The sequence below is a fragment of the Kogia breviceps genome, chromosome 9, assembly GCF_026419965.1.
Source record: "Kogia breviceps isolate mKogBre1 chromosome 9, mKogBre1 haplotype 1, whole genome shotgun sequence".
Taxonomy (NCBI): domain Eukaryota; kingdom Metazoa; phylum Chordata; class Mammalia; order Artiodactyla; family Physeteridae; genus Kogia; species Kogia breviceps.
Genome location: NC_081318.1, coordinates 23,764,053 through 23,787,657, shown reverse-complemented (window position 1 = coordinate 23,787,657; position 23,605 = coordinate 23,764,053). Strand labels below are relative to the sequence as shown.

Here is a 23,605-nt window from a genome sequence, read left to right as displayed (position 1 = left end):
CAAGAACTGGGCACAATGAGATAACGCCTGCTCTCTAAGAGCTCAGCCTGGTGGGGAAGAATGACTGGCAGACCATCACAGGACATGCAGAAGTCAGTACTATGACAGAGGCACCCAGGGGTGTTGTGGGAGCAGAGGAGAGGTTTCTGTATGCACACAGAGCCTAACCAAGTCTTGGTGTGACTCCAGAGTTTGTCTAACACAACTGTCGAAGACCCGGGTGGCTCTCTATGCTCTCCACAGGGCACTGAGGACTCTTAGCACAGGGTAAGAGCCTAAATGGTAGTGAAATGCCCTTCTAAAGAGCAAAGCACACAGATTATTTTCTCTGCAAGAGAATTAACCTTACAGCACCTGGTGTAATGCTGAGAACACAGCAGGTATTCAATAAATGCTTGCTAAATTAATTCATGAGGGCAGAGACTGCCTCACACTCTGCTGCAATTTGGTCAGATGTGAAAGGTAGTTCTTAGAAGAGGTAAAAAAAAAAAATTTCAACCCCCCAAAACCATAAAAATCACCAGACTAGGGCTTCCCTGGTGGCGCAGTGGTTAAGAATCCGCCTGCCAATGCAGGGAACATGGGTTCGTGCCCCGGTCCAGGAAGATCCCACATGCCGCGGAGCAGCTGGTCCATGAGCCATGGCAGCTGAGCCTGCGCTTCCGGAGCCTGTGCTCCGCAATGGGAGAGGCCACAACAATGAGAGGCCCACATAGAAAAAAAAAAAAATCACCAGACTCAGCCTTGTCTGCTGACAGTGTGTCCAAAAGAAAATGTGTCAATCTGCCAGCACAACAGCCTGAACGAAATACTCGATCTGACCCAAGGATGAGTACCTAAGTTCTGAGTGGGCAGAGCCAACTCTCACCTCCTTGATGCGCACCCCCTTCTCCCCTCTAGTGGCATTCAGCAGCAGCTTTCTGAGCTGTTTGTCATCCACGGCCTTTGGGAGATTGTGCAGGCACAGCCTGGTCCGGGAGACAAAGATATTCTGGTCCTTGAGCTTCTGATGCTTCAGCAGCTCAAACTGAAAGAACAATAAATTGTTAACAACACAATCCACCGTTTAAAAATACAGGCTCATAATTCTCAAACAGGAAAGAATCATGATGCCTATCCAAAAACCACACATCTAGAAAAAAGGAGGGAAACCACCCACCCTGCAGCCTTATGATACTCAACACAGGGAAAGAAAGGGTCAAGGAAGCAAGATGATGGTGGAGAGGTGATAAGGTCATGGGCTCTGGGGTCAGACTGAATTAGAAATCCATCTCTAACTGGAGAAGCTACATAAAATTGTTTAAGCCTCAATAATTTCACCTACAGAGTAGAACTGTAGATCAAAATATAAGACCAATCTTTCAGTACTGATGTGAGGCTGCAATGAGGTAATACACATAAAAACCCAAGCTCAAATCAGGCCCAGAGCAAATAAAAAATAATGCTGTAGTTAATATCTATGCCAAGCCCTTACCTACCCATCAACTCAAACTAATTACTTAGTCCTTCCAAAAGGAAATGGAATTTATTTAAGAATTCTTGATAGAATATTGTCTCGTCTCAACTCTGCCACCTTGAGGCAAAGAAATGTCAATGGCCATAGAAACAAACTGCGTCTAGAGCCTCAACTATGCTACACAAAGAAAGCACTGGTCCCAGGGCAACCTGTCTCTAAAGTGAAAGGATGACATTCTTCTCCTGATTTATTTGTTAAAGTTAGCTCAGTAGAAAAAAGTTTTAAATTAAATTTTTTCTTTTATCAAGTCTCATTCCTGCTGCTTCTTGCTGGTAAAGGTACTAACAAATCACAAAATAAACAAATACCCTGGAAATGAATATTAAAAGGGCTATTTGAAGAGGTTATCATGCTTAAATTGAAGTCTAATTTTTCTCCTAGGAAAAACTGTGCCTGCTGTGAATTACAATGTGTATAATCTAGTGAGCTTTTTGCTAGAAAAATTCACTCTAAGGGAGAATTAAATGTGTCACTATCACATTGTGATCAGAAAAGGGCATACAATGCCCCCCAAATAATCATGATTTCCAGATGTTCACTACCCAAAAAAGTTGAGAACACTAGTCTAGAATCTGTACAGAGAAGAGACATGCTGCCTCTTGCTGTCACTATATTCTCATCTCTGTCCATCATCTTCTGCACTTTCAGGTTCCATAGTTCATTCTGTTAATGATCATGCATCTTTACCATTCTAGGCTGGCGTAGCTTTTTGAAAGTCAGCTATATGGGCAAAAGTAAAAATTACCGGAACAAATATCGCTGAGCAGCAAAGGAACTCAATAGCATCAGTTATCAGTGGAAATCCCATAACATAGAGTTTTCCTACTGGAGACACCACCCTCCCCCCATCAAAACAGACATCTTAACTCTCCCTTCCAAGACCCACATCTACACCTCCTTCCCTACTAACTCTAGCCACCCTGACCTCCCTTTCTTATGTTATTCTGCATTTATACTGACACCTAATTATATACAGCCTGAGCCTCTAGGTATCTACTCCATGATACAGAAGCATACTATGTGGCAAACGTTTACTGCTGAGCATTAGGAAAATAAAGAATAAGACCCAGTTCTTATAATGGCATATAATACTGACATGATATTATGTATAATGCTGGGTTAGTTGCTGTTTCACCTGTGTGCTTGTTTTCTAACAACAGTGTAAGCACCACCTGTGACCGATACTTGCTTGGCTCCTTGATGAGCATCTCTAGCATTCAATTATTATTATTTATGGATTTTATTAAGTCATGCAGAACATGAAGACTGGCACCTAATCTACTCACTCGTTCTCTTTTGGCCATATCAGCAGCACTCACACCCTCTGCAGCCTTCGTCCCAGCACGAATCACTGCAGAAAGAGGGAAAAAGGCCAAGACATCAGCAAGGGAATTTTCCCTGAGCAGTAAGAGGAATGTGATTTGAATGATGCAAGCTCTCTGTACAGGGCCCAGAGGACTATGCTGGCCAGGACATAGTGGCATCTGGGTAGGTCCAGAAATAGGCTACAGGGCTAAGTTCTTGTCTATGAGCTGCTCTCAAGGACTAAAACTCTGAATATTTTGTGATTTTGTTCCTCTTCTTCCTTTCCCTCAAACAGTTTCATGTACATGCCCAAAGTCAGATGGAAAGGCCTAGAGGAAGTTCTGGAAATAAGTACATTTTAGGCATCTAGAATGCAAAAATGCTCTACCTATAACCTGTCCTTGGAATTTCAATGTGCATGTATTTGGGAGCCATTACTAAGCAGTGAGATAAGCCAACCTAGAAAACAGATACATCGTAACACAGGGCCTAGTCTCAAAGGCTAATGGTCTCCCATTTGCTACTCCAGGCTGTGCAGCTGTGCAGCAGGTGGCAATACTGTGTGACCTAGAGGAAAGGATTCTCTTTTGTCTTAATTAAAGCTAATTCCTGATTATCTTTCTGACATTAGGGAAAGGTACTCAGTACATATTTAAAATCCATGAGTAATTTTCATCATAATTTTCAACTTCTTCAGAAAAGCTATCAGGAATGATGACAAAAGGCAAAGGTAATTTGAGTTTTTCCTCCTTCTTTGCCCTGCTAATCCTCTGATGAAAAGGTCTAAAGGCAAGCGGGCAGAAAGGAGAACGGGACTCTTTAATCCATGAACTGGGTGAAGCCTTCCTAACAGAAAGCCACATCTACTAAAGTGGATTAACAATATATCACTGTTAAAGAGGACATAGAGTTTTTAATTTGAAACATGCCCCAAACATACTATTGCCAGGTCACTGTCACAGCAAGGGGCCAGCTACTCAGAAGCCTGGTTCCCATCTCCCTGCCACCACTCACAGCCTTCTCGGGCCAGATAGAGGTTCCGGGTCCCAGTCGGCTTCTTCACCTTCTTTGTCCGGAGCTTTGCAGCCTCATCACGGGTCACCGCCAAGTCAACCTTAAGCTGCCGGCCATCCAGTTTAAGCCCACCACTCTGTAACAGATTGCAACCTCTCTTAAAATTCATGATGAGTAGAAACTAAGCACCTGACAAGGAACACCAAGGAAAGGGAAAACAGCAAACACCAATTATACTGTGAAACCCAACCCCCAGGATGTTTTAGCCCAGCTGATTGCAAGTAGATCACTGAGCTTAAGAGTATTTATTTATTTATTTATTTATCTATTTTGCGTTAACGCGGGCGTCTCACTGTTGTGGCCTCTCCCGTTGCGGAGCACAGGCTCCGGACGCGCAGGCTCAGCGGCCATGGCTCACGGGCCCAGCCGCTCCACGGCATGTGGGATCTTCCTGGACCGGGGCACGAACCCGTGTGCCCTACATCAGCAGGCGGACTCTCAACCACTGCGCCACCAGGGAAGCTCCAGCCTAACAGTATTTAGCACAGCTGTGCAAAGGCCACATGTTCCTTTGTTTTAAGGGAGCTGATTAGTCCCAAAGTAGGCCCAAATTGAGGAAAATGATCTGTAAACTGGCAAATCTTTAGTATTCTAAAGAAAGCTAATGAAATGGTAGTATTAACTTTACTCAGGAGAATTTAAGAGACAATGGCAATACAGAGTAACTTATCTCAAAGCAATTTATACTTGGTTATAGAAATCACAGAAAAATTCTCCGTCACCTACACTTTCTCTCTCAAACATTTACTCCACTTCACAGATGGCCTTAATCCCTTCTTGTCCCAGTGTTTCATGTCATCAGTCTAGGATAGAGACTGACACACAGAGAGTGAACCATAAATAGATTATTATACCTGTAAAGTAAGAATAATGATTGTACTTACCTTATATACACCTACAGGGCTGATGTGAGGATTAAATAAAGTAATGCATATAAAGCTCAGTGCCTAACACACACTACGTGCTCAACAAGTGTTAGCTTTATTATTATTATATCATTGACAATAATAATAATAAGGCTTTGTGTAAACATCAGATGTTGCCCCTGGGAGCCACTACTGCCTAAGTTACAGAGTAAAGGAAATGTCTTCCTTACCTCGGTCTCTGGAGAGGCAGCTTCGAGGCATTTCTGAGCCGCTTCCTGAGTCACGAACTGGGCAAATGCACAACCTGCAAAGAGAGACAAAACTAAGTAGATCCCAGACACCCATGGCCCACCAGGAATCCAAAGACAACACTACCAATGGTGGCAGCCTGACACAAAGCGGAGGGGTGGTAGCATCCTTTTGTTTAGTACTATGAGACTTAACTAAGAAGCACTGTGTCAGGCACTGGAGGTTCAAAGACAGGTAAGATAGCACCCCTGCTCACAATGAAATTTTATTATTACTTCCTTCATCTTTTCTAAGGCTTCTTAGAAACTTTAGTCTCACCATCCCACTCCTTAATAAGAAATATACACAAGAAATCTAGAGAAATTCCAGCCTAACATTTAATTCAGCATCACTCTCTGCGTGCCTATTAGAGGACCAAAAAACTGAGGCAGCAACCACTTAAGCCTGAAATTAAATTACAGATCTCACTGTCATCACAGTCACTGGGAGGCATTATATAAGGACAGATCTAGCTCTTGGAGTAAAAGTCCCTGGCCTCTATCCCATGAATATAGTGGTGAACCAGAAAGCCGCGAGCTCAACTCTTTTCTGTTTTGTTTTGTTTTCATGAATTCAACTCGACTCATGCTGTAGAATTTCCACACCTTTCACTGGTTAGAGGCAGGGCCAATCAACCCATCCTAACTTTCTGCTCTTGATAAAAAGCAGCTTATGTAAGAAAAAAAAGTTCACCTTACAGTAAACTCAAAAAAAAAATTAAGTTCCATAATATTTTGTTAGTATTCCTTTAAACTTTAATTATTCCCTCATATATGAAAATAATGCCATATTTCCTGGAGCTACTGGAGCCCTGCTCTTTTGCCCCTCTAAGAATGAATGGCAGCAAACTAACTGAAAGGACACCTGTGGCAGGCCAACCCAAGGGCCGCCATCTAGTGAGGTCTTCCCTGCTTCCTCCAGGCAGAGCCAAGTGCCCCCCCCCAACCCCCACCGGTCCTCCACTCTCATCTCTATTACAGCACTGGTCAGGTGGCATCTTCCCCCAAAAGACTTGAATGTCTCTGGAAGAGGGGCCATGTTTCTTGGCTATTTCTACATTTGTAGCACCTACCATAATGTTCAGCATTAGTAGATACTCAACAGGAAGAAACAAGTAATATAGAAAGAAATATGGGGGGAAAAATGTTTCTAACAGACAGATTAGCCTGTTTGTCCATAAAGAAAATAGGATGAGTTCTTCTCTCTGAATGGGTTAAGAATTTTACCATTGGAATTTCCAGGGTAACTACTGGGTTAAATCCTACCACCTTCCTAAAAGTCTTCAGACAATACTTAGCCCTTCCAGGCAGTGAAATAGCATGATGACAGGGATGCGGTATAGGAGAAGGTTGTGTGAGGAGGCAGAAAAAGTGCCAGAAAATTTTAATATGAGCTCAGGAAAGACAATGCATTATGAAAGAATAATAATGGAAACTATGCCTATTAAGAGCATTAACTCTCAGCTAACATTAACAGACCAAGAAAGAGACTGAGCTAGTCAACTACAGACTCCATTCTGAAAATGTCAACCCAATACACTACTGCACCCAGAAAGAGACAAAAGACATCATCCAAGTCAAGCAATATCCTACAGTACTTGTAACATTTTATGTAATCCTAGTTGCCCATTTTCAGAAAAATATACTAGAAATGGAGAAGGTCCAAGAAGCATAATTGAATATCAGAGCTGAACTCACGTTAAGTGATTAGTTGAACCCACTCGTTTTACAGATAAGAAACTTAAGCCCACAGTGGTTAAATGATTGCCAAAAACCACCCAGCTGGTCTGTGGTTTAGCTGGGATTAGATCCCTAATCTCCAGGAAGCAGTTCAGTTTTCTTTCCATTATACTACCTCATTTACATCTTTCATAGCTGAGTAAAAACCAAAAATGATCAAGTTTCATCAAATTGGAAAATAAGAATGGAGGCAATTAATCCCTAGATAGGCTCCAGAGAGCCCCAAAACACTCAGAAATGGCATTTTTCTGAGGACAGCGTTCAGAGTTTTTGCTAGATCTCAAAGCAATCAAGAACCAGAATGAATTAAGAATTCACTGCTTTAGGAGAACGACTGCAGTTGATAAAATCAAAGATTATGAACGGGCTGAAAAGGTGCTTACCTAACAACAGTATATTAGAATGAGGAGTGGTCAACCTTTAAGCTCAAAAGAAATAGCTTTAGGGGGAGAAAAAAAAAAAACTAAGGCAGCACTCCTGCTACATAGTTTTCCTTCTGACTGTTGCCACTGCAACAAGTTTCTGTCAGCTTCCATCTCTAACAAAAGCAACTGAAAAATATCCCAGCAATTTCAAGCAATGTGAAATGATTAGTACCCATGAGATGCTATCACATCTGAAATTCAGAGAACAACAAATGAAATTCATTACCCTGAAGTAAATAAGCAAGAGCTTAAAAAGCTGAGACAAAATTATGGCTGGCAGCATCATTACAGATGCTGAGTTTGACAACACGGAAGACAACCTCAGAATGTCCTTGGTGCTTCTACGGACCACAGAAACCTGGATAATGGTGGACCCCTCAGAATGGCACACATTATGCTCTCATGTAACCTAGTCAGTGCCCATGGCAGTGGTCTCAACCCTTTTGGGCCTGACCAGCTGACAGCAAATACCTTTAGAATGCTCTGTGTCTGGATGCAAGACAATGCGGACATATTTAAGATCTCCAAACTGCTGGAGGAGCTCTCCAAGGTCTTCTTCCTCTGAGTCGAAGGACAGGTTTCTATGGAGCACAATCAGGTCACAAGAAAGGTCAATTACAAAAGTGAGATCCTACGTTCCAGTACAAGGTGAGTGAGTTAGACATCAACTGGAGTGGTTCCCTTGCTCATAACCACCCTTCCCAGGGACACCACCAGGGGGTGGCTCCCACTAGCCCGGCCTCCAGTGTATAACTCTGCCTGTCGGCCGTAACCGACTGACCTTCCTCTGTTAATCAAATTCTCCTTCCCAGGAATATAAAACTTGAACAGACATATACAAAGACCAGACGTTGTAGATACAGATTCGCTTCAAAACAGCAGTGTCCCACTTGAGGGAAACTTATGGGGAGCTGAAAATGTTCTATATCTTGATCAGAGTGATGGTTACACGGATATACATATAACCATGTATAAAGGTATATGTATATAGATGGTTATATAAATGAAAAATGTCACTGATTGTACACTTACATTAACACACTTTACAGAATACATGTTATACCTTAACGAGGAATAGAAAAAAGGATGGTTGTCTTCAGAGAAAAGAACACATAGCCTTCTGCAGCCAGGGTCCCAGAACCACCCAGATCTTCATCCCCTTCTTGAAGTCTGCTCTTTGACAATTTTTATTCTGTGAGCCACCTAATGTTCATCCATATACCAGCCTTTTCACTTAAACTGGCCACACTAAGTTTCCCTTACTACAACCAAAAGACTCACAGACAGCTAATGAAAAGTCAAATGTCTCTCAATGTCTCCTCTGTACTCCTATGAAATCCAGGTTTCAGTTAAAATTTTACAGAAGTCAGAAAATCCTTCAAAATAATAACTCAAAACCAAACATGGTAAAGTTTACTAGCTAAGTGCAAAAAAAAAAAAAAACCTACTATATCTCTCGATGGGATTAAAAAATGTTGGAAGGAGATTTTGTTCTACTAAATTTCAACACAGTGTAAAGATTCCTCTTTTCCCAGCTACGCACAGCCTTCCAGGGGTAAGAAAAACAGTCCCAAATAAATATCTACAATTTTACTTCTCTTATGCTAGTTAACAACCCCATAAACAGTTCTATCTTATGGAATAACCAAGATAAAAAAGATTTTCTGGAATAAGACATATCCTAGCTACATTATTTCTTCTAATTTGCCTCATCATGGACATAGTTTTCTCTCTTCCATCCTTTACTTTCCTAATTTCTTTTTTAATTAAAAGATGTATATGGAATGGTATCCTTGGTATTGAGGTCACGGGTTTCTACGTGTGACATTCCTTCTTTCCTGTTACACAGAATCCTCTACAAATACGAAATTATATGGAAATTACAAATAACACAGTAAAAAAAACATGGAAAGACATACTATAAAGAAAGAAAATGGGACATATATACAGTAATATGTATAAAATGGATAATAAGAACCTACTGTATAAAAAAATAAATTATATTCAAAAATTAAAAAGAAAGAAAGAAAGAAAATGGCCTACAGCACAGCATGCATAGGCTAAAATCATCTTTGTAAATGTTTATGATATTATGAACATGTGTGTGGGTGTTCCCCAAGCAGTGATTAAGTTTAACCTTTTGCTTATTCATTTCCTATATTTCCCACAATAAACATAAATTACTTGTATAATGAAAACAATCTTAAAAGACTATACAAGAGAATAAAATAGACATCTCTAAAATAAGACCCAGGGCTTCCCTGGTGGCACAGTGGTTGAGCGTCCGCCTGCCGATGCAGGGGACACGGGTTCGTGCCCCGGTCCGGGAGGATCCCACATGCCGTGGAGCAGCTGGGCCCGTGAGCCATGGCCGCTGAGACTGCGCGTCCGGAGCCTGTGCTCCGCAACGGGAGAGGCCGCAACAGTGAGAGGCCCGTGTACCGCAAAAAAATTAATTAATTAATTAATTAATTAAAAATATAAGACCCAAATGGCCCTAGAACAATGGTACTTAAGAAGGGATGAGAAGGCATGCTTGAGGTATGCCAAAGATATCCCAACCTCCTGAAAACAACCTACTGCAGTCAGTAGGACTAAAACAGCAATGGCAACGTGACACAACACCTATCTCCCTCCCTCAGTTTTCCAGGAAACAGATGGGATGCCTCACTATACTCTGGACATGACTGTAGAAGATAAGTTAGGCATGAAGAGAGAATTCGTTTGGGATAAGTGGTATCACCCCTCCCCAGCACTCACCCTAAAACAAAGGCCAGAAGCAAGATTCTGGTTCTAACAGTTGAAAAACTGATTTGTTCCAAATGATCCCACCCCAATTACAAAGACTGAAATCTAAATGAGGACAAGTTATAAAGACCCCTGCTATTTATCTTCTGTGTATAGTTCTGATTCACCTACACATTTCTCATTGTGTGCTATGTTCCTAGGCAGATGTGCTAATGGTCTTAGATGCATCTAACTTTTTGGCCTAGCTAACAGAATTAGTGCAAAAAGAAGAAGACAAAGAAAGGAAAGAAGGGAGGGAGGAAGAAAGGAAGAAAAGAAACCTATGTAAGCAACATAAACAGCAGTTCTAAAGATAGAAAGTCATACCTGATAAAGACAGTTTTCCCTTCATTCACATCAGAGGGTAATTTCCTCTTCTTCTTCTTTTTCGAGACTTGTATATCCGAAGTAAAAAGAAAAACAACAAACTGAAAAGGACTAGTACAAGCCTTACAACAAAGGCTTTTAAATATATAAAGATCTTACATAAATTAAGAACTCCAATTAAAAATGAACAAAGGATATACTAAATGTACGAAGATGCTCAAACACACTCATAATTAAGGAAAAACACAGCACAAGAAATGAGGTAATATTTATCACCAACAGATTGGCAAACAACAAAAAAGACAGATGAAATCCATTGTGGTAAGGGTGTGGGGAACAAAAGAGATTCCCATATACTGTTGTGACACTGTAAACTTTCTGGAAATATAAAATGTAAACATTTGAGGAGAAAATAATATATATCTACATTTGCATACACAAATATATATTATATTCTACATAAGTGCATATACATTCATGTTTTTGCTTATAAAAGCATTAACTATCCTTAGATACACAAGAAACACTGGTTGTCTCTGGGGAGGGGCCCTAAGTGGCTGTGGATTTGGGTTTAAGGGAGACTCATTGATTTTAAGAATAGACATATATGCTTATATATACACAGAAAATTTCTGGAAGGATACAAAAGAAATAACAGAGATTACTTTGGGGGACTACTGGGAGGACTGGTGAGGAACTTTTAAAGATCTTACATAAATTTCTATATTACACCCTTCTGCACTATTTATATTTTTTGTACTGCAGTTTTAATTAATTTTCTCTCATTATTATCCATCAGTCTTATAATTTTTTCAAGTGAAAGAATGGTAAGAGACAGCTGAATCTGGTTGTAGAATGCAAGGTCTCTCAGTTCCTTCAGAATAAAAGCTTCTTTGCTTCTAAGGTGTCTAATATTCTCTCCTCACAGAAAAAGCTTATTTCCTCAGATTTCTCATATGGTCAAATCAACATGTCAGACTTACAGAGAAGGGAGAAGGGAGACCTGATAAGTGAATAAAAACCTCCACCCAGACAAACTAAAGGACCACTTACTGACCCTCCTCATTCTGTAATGACCTGCCTCTCCCAACAAACTAGTTGAGTTTAAACCCAACATTCTTGATAAAAGTAGCAATATGGTTTGGTTACAGTTTTACAAAATGCCCCAGGAGGTCCTTTATCCCCATTTCAGTTCAAAATTGTTGTTTATACTCCACCACTGCCACAGAACAGTAACAATGATAATACCAGTAGTACAAGGCATTAGTCACACAAATAATTGAATCTTCACAACAACCCTATGTGGTTATTATCTCCATTTTATAGATGAAGAAACTGAGGTATAAAGAGGTTAAGTAACTTGCCCCAAAGTCAAACCTTAAGAAAGGAGCAGAGACAGGATTTGGAAACCCTCTGCCAAACAAGCTATTCTTGTGATCTCAAGGAAATGTGGCGTTTTATTTTCTTTTAACTCCTGTTCACCCAGTGTCTAGCACTGCAGGCATTCTGAATATTTGTTGTCTGAATAAACAAAGGTGTAGTAATAGTAAAAAAAAAAAAAAAAAAAAGTACATTTTTCTCTCATGACAGGTTTAAAGATCACTGTCACATGAAGCATCTATTCTAAGCTTTCCAAAGAGCAAACACATGGGCATTTACATACAACATGGGAAGGGTGTGCACAGAAGTGTTCATTCCTCAGTTCCAAATTGGTTCATCTACATTTTTTAAAAACTCTGATGAAAGTGCAGAAGTGTTTTTGTTGGTCTTTGCTTGTTCTCTTGCCAATCCTTTGTGACTGAAAGTAGTGGAGCCAGATCAAAAGCTCTTAGAGAACAAGGATTTTTTTTTCTGTTCAGCCCAAAGTTTAACATTAGTAGGTGTTCAATAAATGTTTCTTTTTAAGCAAATGATGAGGAAAGGAGACTTGATTTGCTCACTGAATGGAGTAGTGGAATGCTCAGACTGCCTCCGCCTCCCTCCCAGCGACCACTAAAGGCAGAAGATTTTATCAGCAGCCATCTTACATCTAACTTAATGAGACTCACACAATTTTTAGAAGATTGTTGGTGGCGGGGGCAGGGGAAGCGCATAAAAATAAAATTAGTAGCAACAAAGGCAACTAATACTGTTGGAAAGGTACTCTCTGCAATGTCAGGAGATGGGGACCTCTAACATCCAATCACAGATGAAGTAATATGGAAACTAGAGGCAAGGACTTGACCAGAACCAGACAACTAGAAAAGGAAAAGCCAGGACTTGAACCCACATGATTTGACTCCTAAGCCCATGATAAAAGGCAGAAAAGATTGCTTAAAAGAACTGAGCTTTTCCAGATAAGAAATTCTGAGTTCAGTAGTTTGTTACTATCATAATGGATTATTTTATTGTTGTTGTCAGTCTTCATCCTGGAAGGTACCAGTGATTCAAGTACCTCTGATTCTGAGTAGAATATATTAAGCTGATGTTCTGGGGTTTGCTAACACTGCAGACACACTTAAAATAATACCTCTAATCACTGAGGGGAAAAAACACCATCTTTGGGCTTTCAAATCTACTCCGTATTATCTGTTGTTTACAGACATCAGCATGGATGGAAAAATACAAGTGTTTGCCTCCCTGAGTTTGTTACATTTAATAAAATGTAACTTTAGTATAGAAGTAAATAAATTAAATTAAATTAATTAAATAGAACCCATTTTGATGGTAGGATGCAATATCCTGTTTATCCAGTTATTCATTCAATTTGGGTAATTGAGAGAGACAGAGGCAGTGCCTTAGCATTAAGCTAGGTTTTAAATTCCCTAAGAATCTTAATCCTCAAACACTATTCCAAACTCATTTAAAAAAAAAAAAAAAAAAAACCTTTAAAAGAAAGGAATATAGGGGCTTCCCTGGTGGCGCAGTGGTTAAGAATCTGCCTGCCAATGCAGGGGACACGGGTTCGAGCCCTGACCCGGGAAGATCCCACCTGCCACGGAGCAACTAAGCCCGTGCACCACAACTACTGAGCCTGTGCTCTAGAGCCCGCGAGCCACAACTCGAGCCCACGTGTCACAATTACTGAAGCCTGTGCGCCTAGAGCCCATGCTCCACAACAAGAGAAGTCACCGCAATGAGAAGCCTGCTCATGGCAACTAGAGAAAGCCCACCCGCAGCAACAAAGACCCAACGCAGCCAAAAATAAATAAATTTCTTTAAAAAAAAAGAAAGGAATATAAAGGTTTCATTTTCAGCATTTAAACATAAATTTGACAGGACACCTTAGGGGCTATGCAAAAAGAGGACTGAGCTGAACTGATGCACATTTCTCAGTAACTTATTTTAAATTTAAGGCAAACCTTCCTGCTCTTGCTCTTCAGTGTTGGTGTCACTCTGAGCCAGGTCCTCTCCACCAGCACTACTGTCTCTTTCCTCCAAGTCGCTGTTGTCATCAGAATGCTCGTCGCTGCTTTCTGCAGGTGCTGCCCTCTTGACGGCTCTGCAGTGGCACAGATCAGAACTAAGGTTCTGGGATGAGAGAGGGGCCTGCCTATCCAACTTCACCGCACATGTCAATTCTGCAATGATGGGGGTAGGGAAAGGTACCATTTTCCTCTCAGGGACAACCCTGAATCTTCCTCTGTTGTCTCAGAACACACTGAGCCACCTACCTCTTCTGAATTTGCACAGGCCTGGTCAGCTTTGATTCTTTATTCTCCTCCTCCCCCTCATCTTCTTCTTCATCATCTTCCTCATCATCACAATCACCATCATTCTCCTCCTCCTCCATATCCTCTTCTTCCCTGACATTCTCTTGACCTAATTCCTGACATTTAGGTTCAGGCCTCTTCTCCTCACCTACATACATAGTTGGTAAAGAAAGTTAGGAATTCATTTAGCATCCAAAACAAAGTTATTTAAACAAGAGTAACTAATACCCCAAGTTCCCGGTTCCTTTGGTTTTACAGAAGCTCATATATTTTTCTTACTGTACATAATAGGAAAAAGTATGGGGAAAAAAAAAAAAGCAAAAACACAAACAACAAAAACCCCTCATCACTGAGATTCCCTCAGAGGCTGTCCCATTCATCAGAAGCCTTAAGGTTAACCTGGCTCAGCAACTGAGCTTCTGCAAACAGCCTATCATCATGCACCATGGCCAGCACAATGCATGCTCTGGAGCCCAGCCATGAAATTTAATCTCTGTGAGTTCTGTTCTCTGAGCTCCTGGTGGCTTAAAAGCCAGTTGTTTTCTAAATAAAAATCAAGTTTTAAGTTTCCCTATTTTTAGTGTTCCATCACTCCCTATTATGAAAGCTGGGAAAGTACAGCAAGCAGTAGGGACAATGAACTTGGGCCCCACTCTTCACATCCACATCAAGGAGTGGGGTTAGATTCACAAGATCCTGTTTTGGGACCAGATCACCAGATGGTACAATACAGACTGACAAACAGTTAGGACGCAAAACCCCTCCTACCCAACACCACTGCATCTTACCTGCAACAGAGATGGACTGTGTATTTTTATATTTATCCTTTGCCACAGCCCAATCCACAGCCACTGTCCGCCCTGTCAGACAGAAAAGTAGCATCAGAAAGGCCTTCTCTTTAACATTCCTATTTCCTATAAATGACTTCCTATTCATCAAAGACAGTAATGGAACCAAAGGAGAAAAGAAACTGCAGATTCAGAGACTGCTGGTCCTAAAATAAAACTGCTGGTAGGTGTCTATTCTTTTAAACCTTAACCTTTTCAACAATGAACAGAAGTTTTGCCTTTCTACACAGCCACTACACCTGGAACAAGACAGAGTAAGAATCAGAACAGTGTTTCCAGTTAGACCAAGTTTCCACTTATACTAGCAAGAAGGAAAACAGACATTCTGGAATAATTGCACGTTACTCAGAAGTTAGGAAGTCTCTAAGCCAATCCCTTCTTTAGGCACTGTACCTGGTAAATCAATACCCAGAGTAACGTCAAGGTCAGTTTAAAAGCCCACAGGTGGACTTCCCTGGTGGTGCAGTGGTTAAGAATCCGCCTGCTTAATGCAGGGGACACAGGTTTGATCCCTGGTCCGGGAATATCCCACATGCCACGGAGCAACTAAGCCCGTTTGCCACAAGCACTGAGCCTGTGCTCTAGAGCCCGTGAGCCACAACTACTGAGCCCACATGCCACAACTACTGAAGCTTGAGCACCTAGAGCCCACACATAACAACAAAGAGTAGCCCCCACTCACTGCAACGAAGACCCAATGCAGCCAAATAAATAAATAATAAATAAATTTATAATTAAAAAAAAATAAGCCCACAGATGCTGAATAGTGATCATAACCAAGAGGGAAGAACCTGCTAATCCCACATCCTCTAGACAGCAACCTGCCTCTATCAGTCAGGGACAGTTTTCCATTAGGGATTTAAAAGGACACTCATCACCAAAAAAAGAAAAGAGAAGGACAGCATGGGTCCTTTCAAGTTTAACCCGAAGATCAAGTACTAGGAATATTTCACCAAAACAGCTCCTACATTAGCAATGAGACTCTCAACAAGGCAAACACCTTTTGAAAATGTAGGAAGTGGGTTACTGTGCTAATTTGCCTAAACACCAGAAATATCTGAGTCAATGGTATGGGCATAGAAAACTTACCTTTTATCTCTTTCATGTTCATGCTTTTGAGAGCCTTTCCTGCTTCTAGAAGGTTTTTGAACTGAACAAAAGCAAAACCACGCATCTTTCCATCTGTGTGCAAACACAACAAAGAAGTTAGAGGTAACAGGTAGGGAGCCAACGGACACTAAGAAGGATGTTACAGCAACCTGGACTGGCAAGAAGACCCAAATCCTATCAACCAGTCAGCGTCTTGCCCAAAGTAAAAGCCTATATCTTGCTGAGGTTACCCTGACACAGGCTTGGGGAGAGCAATGCATTTTCTCAAACTGTAACTTGTATTCTAAAAGTAGTTCTGATCTAACTAACAATACCGTAAGGGGACTAAACACTGTTATCTGTCAAGCACTGTGCCTGATACTTTACATATATCATATCATCTGGGCCTCACAGAGTATGACCCGAACCTTGTATTTCTGCTTAGTTCAAAGGTGATACAGAAAAAGACCATTATGTAAAATAACCTTAATCTAATCCACACAAAATAAAGGTTTGCCAGTACCTGGTTTTCTAGGGATGTTTACTTCCAAGACAGCTCCAAACTGAGCAAATACTGTCTTCAAGTCAGCTTCTGAACACTGAAGCCAAAAGTGAAGAAAGAAAAAGAGATATTATCCAGGCAAATAAACACAAAACATCAACTATTCAATGAGTTCACTAGGAAGAGCTTGAATATTTGTACTCCTTTTTAAATTTTGAGACTAGGACACCATACATTTCAAAATAGATGACATCTTGCTTTGTACATATACAGGCAAAAAGGACAGATATCAGAGAGCTTTTTCTTCCCTCCCTTTCTCAGCAGTAGTTTCCCCAAGGCATCTTCACAGTCTCTGTCCTTAATAAGTTCTTGTTTATACAGGCCCATTTTCTGAATTCAACAAGGCTAAAGTTCGTTCCCAGAAGGAATTAAGCCCAATTATGCCATCCTGGTGAGGAGTTCGACCAATGAGAATGCCTTGGCTCCAACAGGCTTCAGAACACTCACTGTTAGTTTTCTCTGTCTCTTACCTTAAAGCTCAGGTTCCGAATAATTAATCTGGCTTTCTTATCTGCCACTTTGGCTTTTTTAGGCTGCACCTCCTTCTTTGGGGGCTTTGAATTTTCTAAAAAATAAATGGCAATGAAGTAAATCTGTGATCCCCCTCGGCCCAGAGCATCACAGGAAAGAAGCTACTAGCAACAGATGGCATTTAACACAGGGTTAAGTATGGCAATGCCCAGGAACACCAGGTTTTCCAGACTCAGAAGTAAACAAAAGACTAAAACTAGTAACAAAATACATTGGATGATTTTGGACATCAAGAGGAAATTCAGGAAGCTTTTAGGCCTAGACACTATTCCTAGAGCCAATCCACTGCCCCCTCAATCCTGGGGGAAAACTCCCTTCGGCTACTAGAAACTCACCAGTTTTCCCCTTTTCCTTGGACTTATTTCTCAGTTTTTTCTTGGCAACAGTCACGGTGATCTTGCAGCCTTCGAAGGTGGTAACCTCCTTGAGGGCCCTCTGAACATCTTCCAGCATAGAAAAAGTGACATAGCCGAAGCCTCGACATGCCTTACTCCCTGGAACAGTATGGGGATGGGGGGAGGGGGGGTTAACAGTAAGCCAAGATCCCTAAACCAGTAAATTCTCACAGCCCTAAACTAGCAAATATACAGCCAGGCCAGCCAGTCTGCCAAAATTCTCAAAAGAGAAAGAGACAGGTTAGCATGAGTGGCCTCTGTCCCCTCTTTGCTCAGAAATTGTTAGGTTTCCTCTTCTAATGTGGTGTCTTTGCTGTTAGCTCCCTTTCTTCCTTCTTTCCTGATAATTTCAAGAATATGGAGGACCCATGAGATGCATTACACCCCCGAAGAAGAAATCAACATCAAACAGAACAAAACATCACCAGAGAAGGTAGGAAAGGTAAGTATAGTAGCTTCAAAAATTACAAAGAAATAATTCAGCCACCGCTCCAAAGAACAGATCAGCAATGAATGCCAGGGGCCCTGAAAAAAGAACCTCAAACAATAAACACTGCTTCAGAAGCCTGCAGAAACTATTACTATTACTACCAAGCCCTAGAAATCAATATCAAATTAAACCTTTCTAAAGCAGCTGTAAACCTCTTATCTTATTTTGTCAGAACACACCAAGAAGGGAAAAGCCAATATCATCATTGCTTTTTTCCAAACGCATCATTTAAGACAAACAGTTGCAATTATCAACTGTAACCCACCTTTGCCCTTTTTGGTATTTTTTTTTTCAGTTTAATATTTTTGTGTAGTAAAATTTTAAGTAATTTACTGCATCAAAAAAAGAAAAGGACAGACCAAGTTAGTCTGCTTACTACCCAAAGAAGAAACAGAGCTCACACGCTCTTTTACAACTACACCCCAGTCTGCTTCAGGATACAAGCCCTCTAACACAGAACGCTGATCCACATAAACTGCTTAAAGCTGACACTTGGCACTAGGAAAGCATACTATGATCTGGTGATCTCTTTTTCTCTTGAAACTCCTTCTCACAAAAGCCTGCCCACTCACCTTTCAGAAAACAAGAACAAGAAAAATCAGGGCCCTTCCTGATCAGTACAACCAAAAAAGAAGCAGCTGAAAGGTGAAGGAGTTCAGTGACAAGATAGAAGCATGTTGCTCACAAAAACACCATGCATTGTTTATGTCTGCACAAAGCACTCTCACACGTTTACTTGAATCTTTACGACAATCCTGTGAAATTATTCCCATCTTAAAGAGGTTAAGTGGCATGTCCAGGTCACCACTACTGGTAAGACCTCACCCCACACCCCCTCCCTCCCATCCCACTAAGTACAGCGTTCAGTACATCTGGCTGCCTGGACAGAAAAGCACTTTTTTTTCTTAAAAAGGGAATAGCAGCTTCTGGTAAAGATGTAGACTACATACACAAGCTACAGGTAAGGTTACATGTAGCCTATGTTCTGAGGACCCAAAAGAAGAATTCCCATTCAAAGGCCTGTTCTTCCCCAGAACACAACCAACCACTGTTGAGCAGCGTTTCTCAATTGTTTTGATAACCCACAGTAACAAACGTAACTTATAGTGGATCCAGGATGCAGTTTTTTACAAAACTGAAAAAAAAAATTTATGACAACTTCTCCTTTCCCATGTATAGATATACTCCTATTTCATTTTTTAAAAATCTCTAATCATGACCCACTCAAGACCCACTGATGGACAATGATCTGCAGTTTAAGAGACACTGCTAGACAGCACTCATTCTCATTCTCTCATTCGCCCATATCTATACTTAAAATGACAAAGAACCAGGCAGCTGCTATGGTTTGTATAGCAATCAGAGCCATGTCGACAATCCTAATTCTAATTTCTGTTACTAACAAAATAGAAGATAAGGACAGAGTGATTATTAGCATACTATTAGCCTGCCCACTCATCACATACTTGGATACCGTGGGGGGGGAAGAGAGGTACACAGAATGTTACTTCCCTCCAGTTGCTCTCCTGAAAGACTAGGAGGTAGCCACCTACAGAGACACACTGACGACTTGGAAGGAAGCTAAATTTATGCTCTGGGCAACATCAGGTGCCCCTTGACACAGTCTAGGTAAGAGTAAGAAATGCTTCTACATTTAAAACCCTTACAATTCTTCCTCAGTCTAATACATGCTAACTCTCCTTCATAGTGATGCCATGAACATCAAACAGAATGAAAAGCATATGGCAGTATTCCACAAGTCAGTAAATATCTCCTGCGGCTCAAGCCAAAACCCTTGGAGTCAGACTTGACTCTTCGACACTCTTTTTTTTTCTCATACCCCACATCTGAGCCATCAGCAAATTCTTTCAGCTCTACTCTCAAAAATATCCATATTGCAATCACTTTTTACCACCTTCACTGCTACAACAGCTGGTCCAACACCATGACCTCTCTCTCACCTGGATTACCACAAGAGCCTAATAACTTGGTCTCCCCACTTCTGTCCTATTCTTAGCAGCCTATTCTCAACACGGCAGCCTCAGAGAATCTTCCAAAATGCAAGCTATATCATATTTACTGCTCCCTGCTCAAAACCAGTGGCTTCATATCTCAGAGTAAAAGCCAAAGTCCTTGCAACGGCCTATAAGGTCCTACATGATCTGGTAGCACCAGATCTCATCGGCTAATTCTCTTCCCTTCACTCACTGCATTCCACTCACCCTGGTTTCCTCGCTATTCCTCCAATATACTACACACACTCCTCTTCAGTATCCTTTATCACTACATATTTTGCTTATTTGCTTATTGGCTGACTTCTCCATCTTTTTGGTTTGGTTCTGTGCACTGCTGTATCCCCAGGACCTACAATAGTTGCCTGGCACAAAATAGGCATTCAATTAATATTTACGGAATAAATAACTGGGTAAATGAATAACATAGTGGTTAAGAGCTCCGGGTCTGGTGATCAAATTCTGAATCCACTACTTACTAGCTGTATGAACTTAAGCTGAAATTACTAAATTTCCCTAAGCCCTAGCTAGATTCCTCGTCTGTAAAATGGAGTTAACTCTCCACCCAACAAGACTGATGGGGAAATTAAATGAGGTAACACATGGAATTCAAGCACCGCACCTGGCAATCAGCTGATTCTCAATAAGCCTTACTGGTGTTTTATTAAAAGTTATCTACTACCAAATAAGATCTTATAAGTGAGCGCGCATAATAAACGGAAAGCGCTACATAAACTTAAGGGACTGGTTTGACTTTCAGAAACGGCCCGTATGGATTCATCTAAAGCAGAGTCCGTTTAGAAAAGAAATTCAACTTCCAAGTCCTTTCACTCTGGGGCAGGTAAAGGATTATACGGGTCGATTAAATTTGGGTGTCCTCGCCCCCATCCGGCTCCCAGGAACCCCAACTTTGTCCTCGACCGCCCCGCCCCCTACCTTTCTCAGTCACCACGAAGCACTGCTTCACCGGCCCCACCTGACTGAACAGCTCCTCCAGCTGCTCGCTGCGGGCCGAGGGCGGGAGGCGGCCCACAAACAGGGTCAGCCCGGCCATAAGGCCGAGAAACAGAAGCGCGCGGCTTCGCGCACACGAGTCTAGTAACAGGCTTTAGCAAGGCGACCACGCCAAGTTGCCGGGAAACTCCGGAAGTGTTCTTCACTCAAAGGAGTCCGGAGGAAAACGTGGTAGAAGGGAAAAAAACATTCCGGAAGGAAAAAATCGTGACGCCCGGGGGCGGAGCTTCTTGAGCGGGGTTCCACCCCTAATCCAAGTGCCCGCCCGCCCCCCCCCCCGCCCCCCCCGCCGCCGCTGTAGAGAAATTTGGCTTCGCTATTTCCTGCACTGCTTACAATCTAACCTCCTGGAGATCGATACCAAACTCAGCAGGGCAGGCCAGAAAAGTTGGTTTTACTCTGGCCCTAGCCCAGGATCTAACATATAATGGATGTTTAATAAATATTTTCTGAAGTGCCACCACAGACTCCCAGATTACGTGCATAAAACCCAGCCAGAATGCACATCAACACAAGTACGTCACATACATCATTCGGACAATTCTCATGTTCTCAGAGACTATGAGACATCTGTTACACTATAACAGATAACTACAACTGTGCCTTTAACACTTCGCAGACAAATTATAGCTACTAAAGTACAAATAGGCACAGATCATACACATTCTTTCAAAAAAATATTTACTGAGCTCCTACTATGTTTCAGGCACTAAGGATAAAATTGGTGAGCTAAAAAAAGACGGGGCCCCTACCCTCATGGTATACAGTCTCGTGGGGGTAGACAGACATTAATAATAAAAAAAAAAAAAAAAAAAAGGAGGGTCAACCGTCTTGTTGCTTTACTGGTCGTCACTCCCGCGGCCGGCCCGACAGGACGCGTTTGGAGCGCAGCACCGATTCCTCTCGGGCTCGTGAGCGCTGCTCTAAGCAGCGTCACCCTTTATACCAGAAAGCTGGTGGGCACTATGGGGAAAAAACAAAACAAGAAGAAAGTGGAGGAGGTGCTAGAAGAAGAGGAAGAAGAATATGTGGTGGGAAAAGTTCTCGACCGTCGAGTGGTAAAGGGCCAAGTGGAGTACCTCCTAAAGTGGAAGGGGTTCTCAGATGAGGACAACACATGGGAGACAGAAGAAAACCTGGATTGCCCTGACCTCATTGCTGAGTTCCTGCAGTCACAGAAAACAGCACACCAGACAGATAAATCAGAGGGAGGCAAGCGCAAAGCTGATTCTGATTCGGAAGATAAGGGGGAGGAGAGCAAACCAAAGAAGAAAGAAGAGTCAGAAAAGCCATGAGGCTTTGCCCGAGGTTTGAAACCGCAGCGGATTATTGGAGCTACAGACTCTAGTGGAGAACTCATGTTTCTGATGAAACATGTTTCATCAGAGTTCTGGAAAAACTCTGATGAGGATGACCTGGTCCCTGCCAAGGAAGCCAATGTCAAGTGCCCACAGGTTGTCATATCCTTCTATAAGGAAAGGCTGACGTGGCATTCCTACCCCTCAGAGGATGATGACAAAAAAAGATGACAAGAATTAACTCTCCTGAGTACCAGCCCCTGTCACATCTGACTGTAGGTTTCAAGTGGGGAAAGAAGGAGTTCTACTTGTCTTGACACCATAGAGGTGGCTTGAGAAGATGTCCTTTGAAGAGCCAGTATAGTTTCTGTGCCCTACAGCAGCCCAAGTGGTTTAAAGTCACTCCATGCTGTATAGTTTGCACACCCATCCCAGTGGAGGGGAAGGAGGGTAAATGTTTCAAGGCAACCCATTCTGAACTTTGCTGAGAAAAGCAAAGGGCCTTCTATGAAGGACAAAACTTGCAGAATGGGATGTGGGAGAGCAAAAGATACTGTAGATCTTCAAAAGAGCATCTCCACAACCCACAGCCTTCTTCCCAATAGTGTTAACTCTGCATTTTTACAGCGTAGCATATATGTAGTTTTTGCCTATTACTGGTGTATTATTCGGTGTGGGAGGGATGGGGTGGGAAAGAAGGGAGATGGGTTAGGATTATTTTTGTTAAAATTTGGGGCCTGATGGGGGAAATGGTGAAACAAAGGAAAGAACAACTAATGATGATTTGGTTCTGTGTCCAGAATATTTCATCCTTTCAAAACATGTCATTGGCAACCTAAATGAGGACTGAGAGAGACTGTTTAAAAGCTGTGAATTGGGCTTCCCAGGTGGCAGCAGTGGTTGAGAGTCCGCCTGCCGATGCAGGGGACACGGGTTCGTGCCCCGGTCCGGGAAGATCCTACATGCCGCGGAGTGGCTGGTCCCATGATCCATGGCTGCTGAGCCTGCACGTCCGGAGCCTGTGCTCCGCAACGGGAGAGGCCACAACAGTGAGAGGTCTGCGTACTGCAAAGAAAGAAAAAAAAAACTACAATGAGGTTATCACCTCACACCAGTCAGAATGGCCATCATCAAAAACTCTACAAACAACAAATGCTGGAGAGGGTGTGGAGAAAAGGGAACCCTCTTTTTTTTTTTTTTTTTTTTTTTTTTGTGGTATGCGGGCCTCACTTTGTGGCCTCTCCCGTTGCGGAGCACAGGCTCCGGATGCCCAGGCTCAGCGGCCATGGCTCACGGGCCCAGCCGCTCCGCGGCATGTGGGATCTTCCCAGACCGGGGCACGAACCC

General features: G+C 42.0%; 1 protein-coding gene and 1 pseudogene across 4 annotated transcripts in view; one reads left to right on the top strand and one right to left on the bottom strand.

Annotated features, from left to right (window-relative positions):
• RBM28 (RNA binding motif protein 28) overlaps nucleotides 1-21,108 on the bottom strand; it is a 34,193-nt gene extending 13,085 nt beyond the window's left edge. For 2 of the 4 annotated variants that reach the window (XM_067042250.1, XM_067042249.1), the window contains exons 1-14: nucleotides 20,883-21,095; nucleotides 17,385-17,543; nucleotides 16,989-17,083; nucleotides 16,480-16,555; nucleotides 15,957-16,049; nucleotides 14,808-14,879; nucleotides 13,981-14,167; nucleotides 13,669-13,808; nucleotides 10,328-10,394; nucleotides 7,685-7,794; nucleotides 4,992-5,065; nucleotides 3,836-3,971; nucleotides 2,803-2,867; nucleotides 869-1,027 (exon numbers count right to left, since the gene is read on the bottom strand). In XM_067042250.1, coding sequence (XP_066898351.1) covers nucleotides 869-1,027; nucleotides 2,803-2,867; nucleotides 3,836-3,971; nucleotides 4,992-5,065; nucleotides 7,685-7,794; nucleotides 10,328-10,394; nucleotides 13,669-13,808; nucleotides 13,981-14,167; nucleotides 14,808-14,879; nucleotides 15,957-16,049; nucleotides 16,480-16,555; nucleotides 16,989-17,083; nucleotides 17,385-17,543; nucleotides 20,883-21,000 — 1,551 coding nt within the window. In that variant the 5' untranslated portion in view covers nucleotides 21,001-21,095. Of the gene's footprint in view, nucleotides 1-868; nucleotides 1,028-2,802; nucleotides 2,868-3,835; nucleotides 3,972-4,991; nucleotides 5,066-7,684; nucleotides 7,795-10,327; nucleotides 10,395-13,668; nucleotides 13,809-13,980; nucleotides 14,168-14,807; nucleotides 14,880-15,956; nucleotides 16,050-16,479; nucleotides 16,556-16,988; nucleotides 17,084-17,384; nucleotides 17,544-20,882 lie in introns of all 4 variants that reach the window. The other 2 variants (XM_059074207.2, XM_067042251.1) reach the window with 2 other exon arrangements.
• A 773-nt stretch (nucleotides 21,109-21,881) lies between these two features.
• On the top strand, nucleotides 21,882-22,489 carry LOC131762575 (chromobox protein homolog 1 pseudogene; annotated as a pseudogene).
• Nucleotides 22,490-23,605: the final 1,116 nt, after the last annotated feature.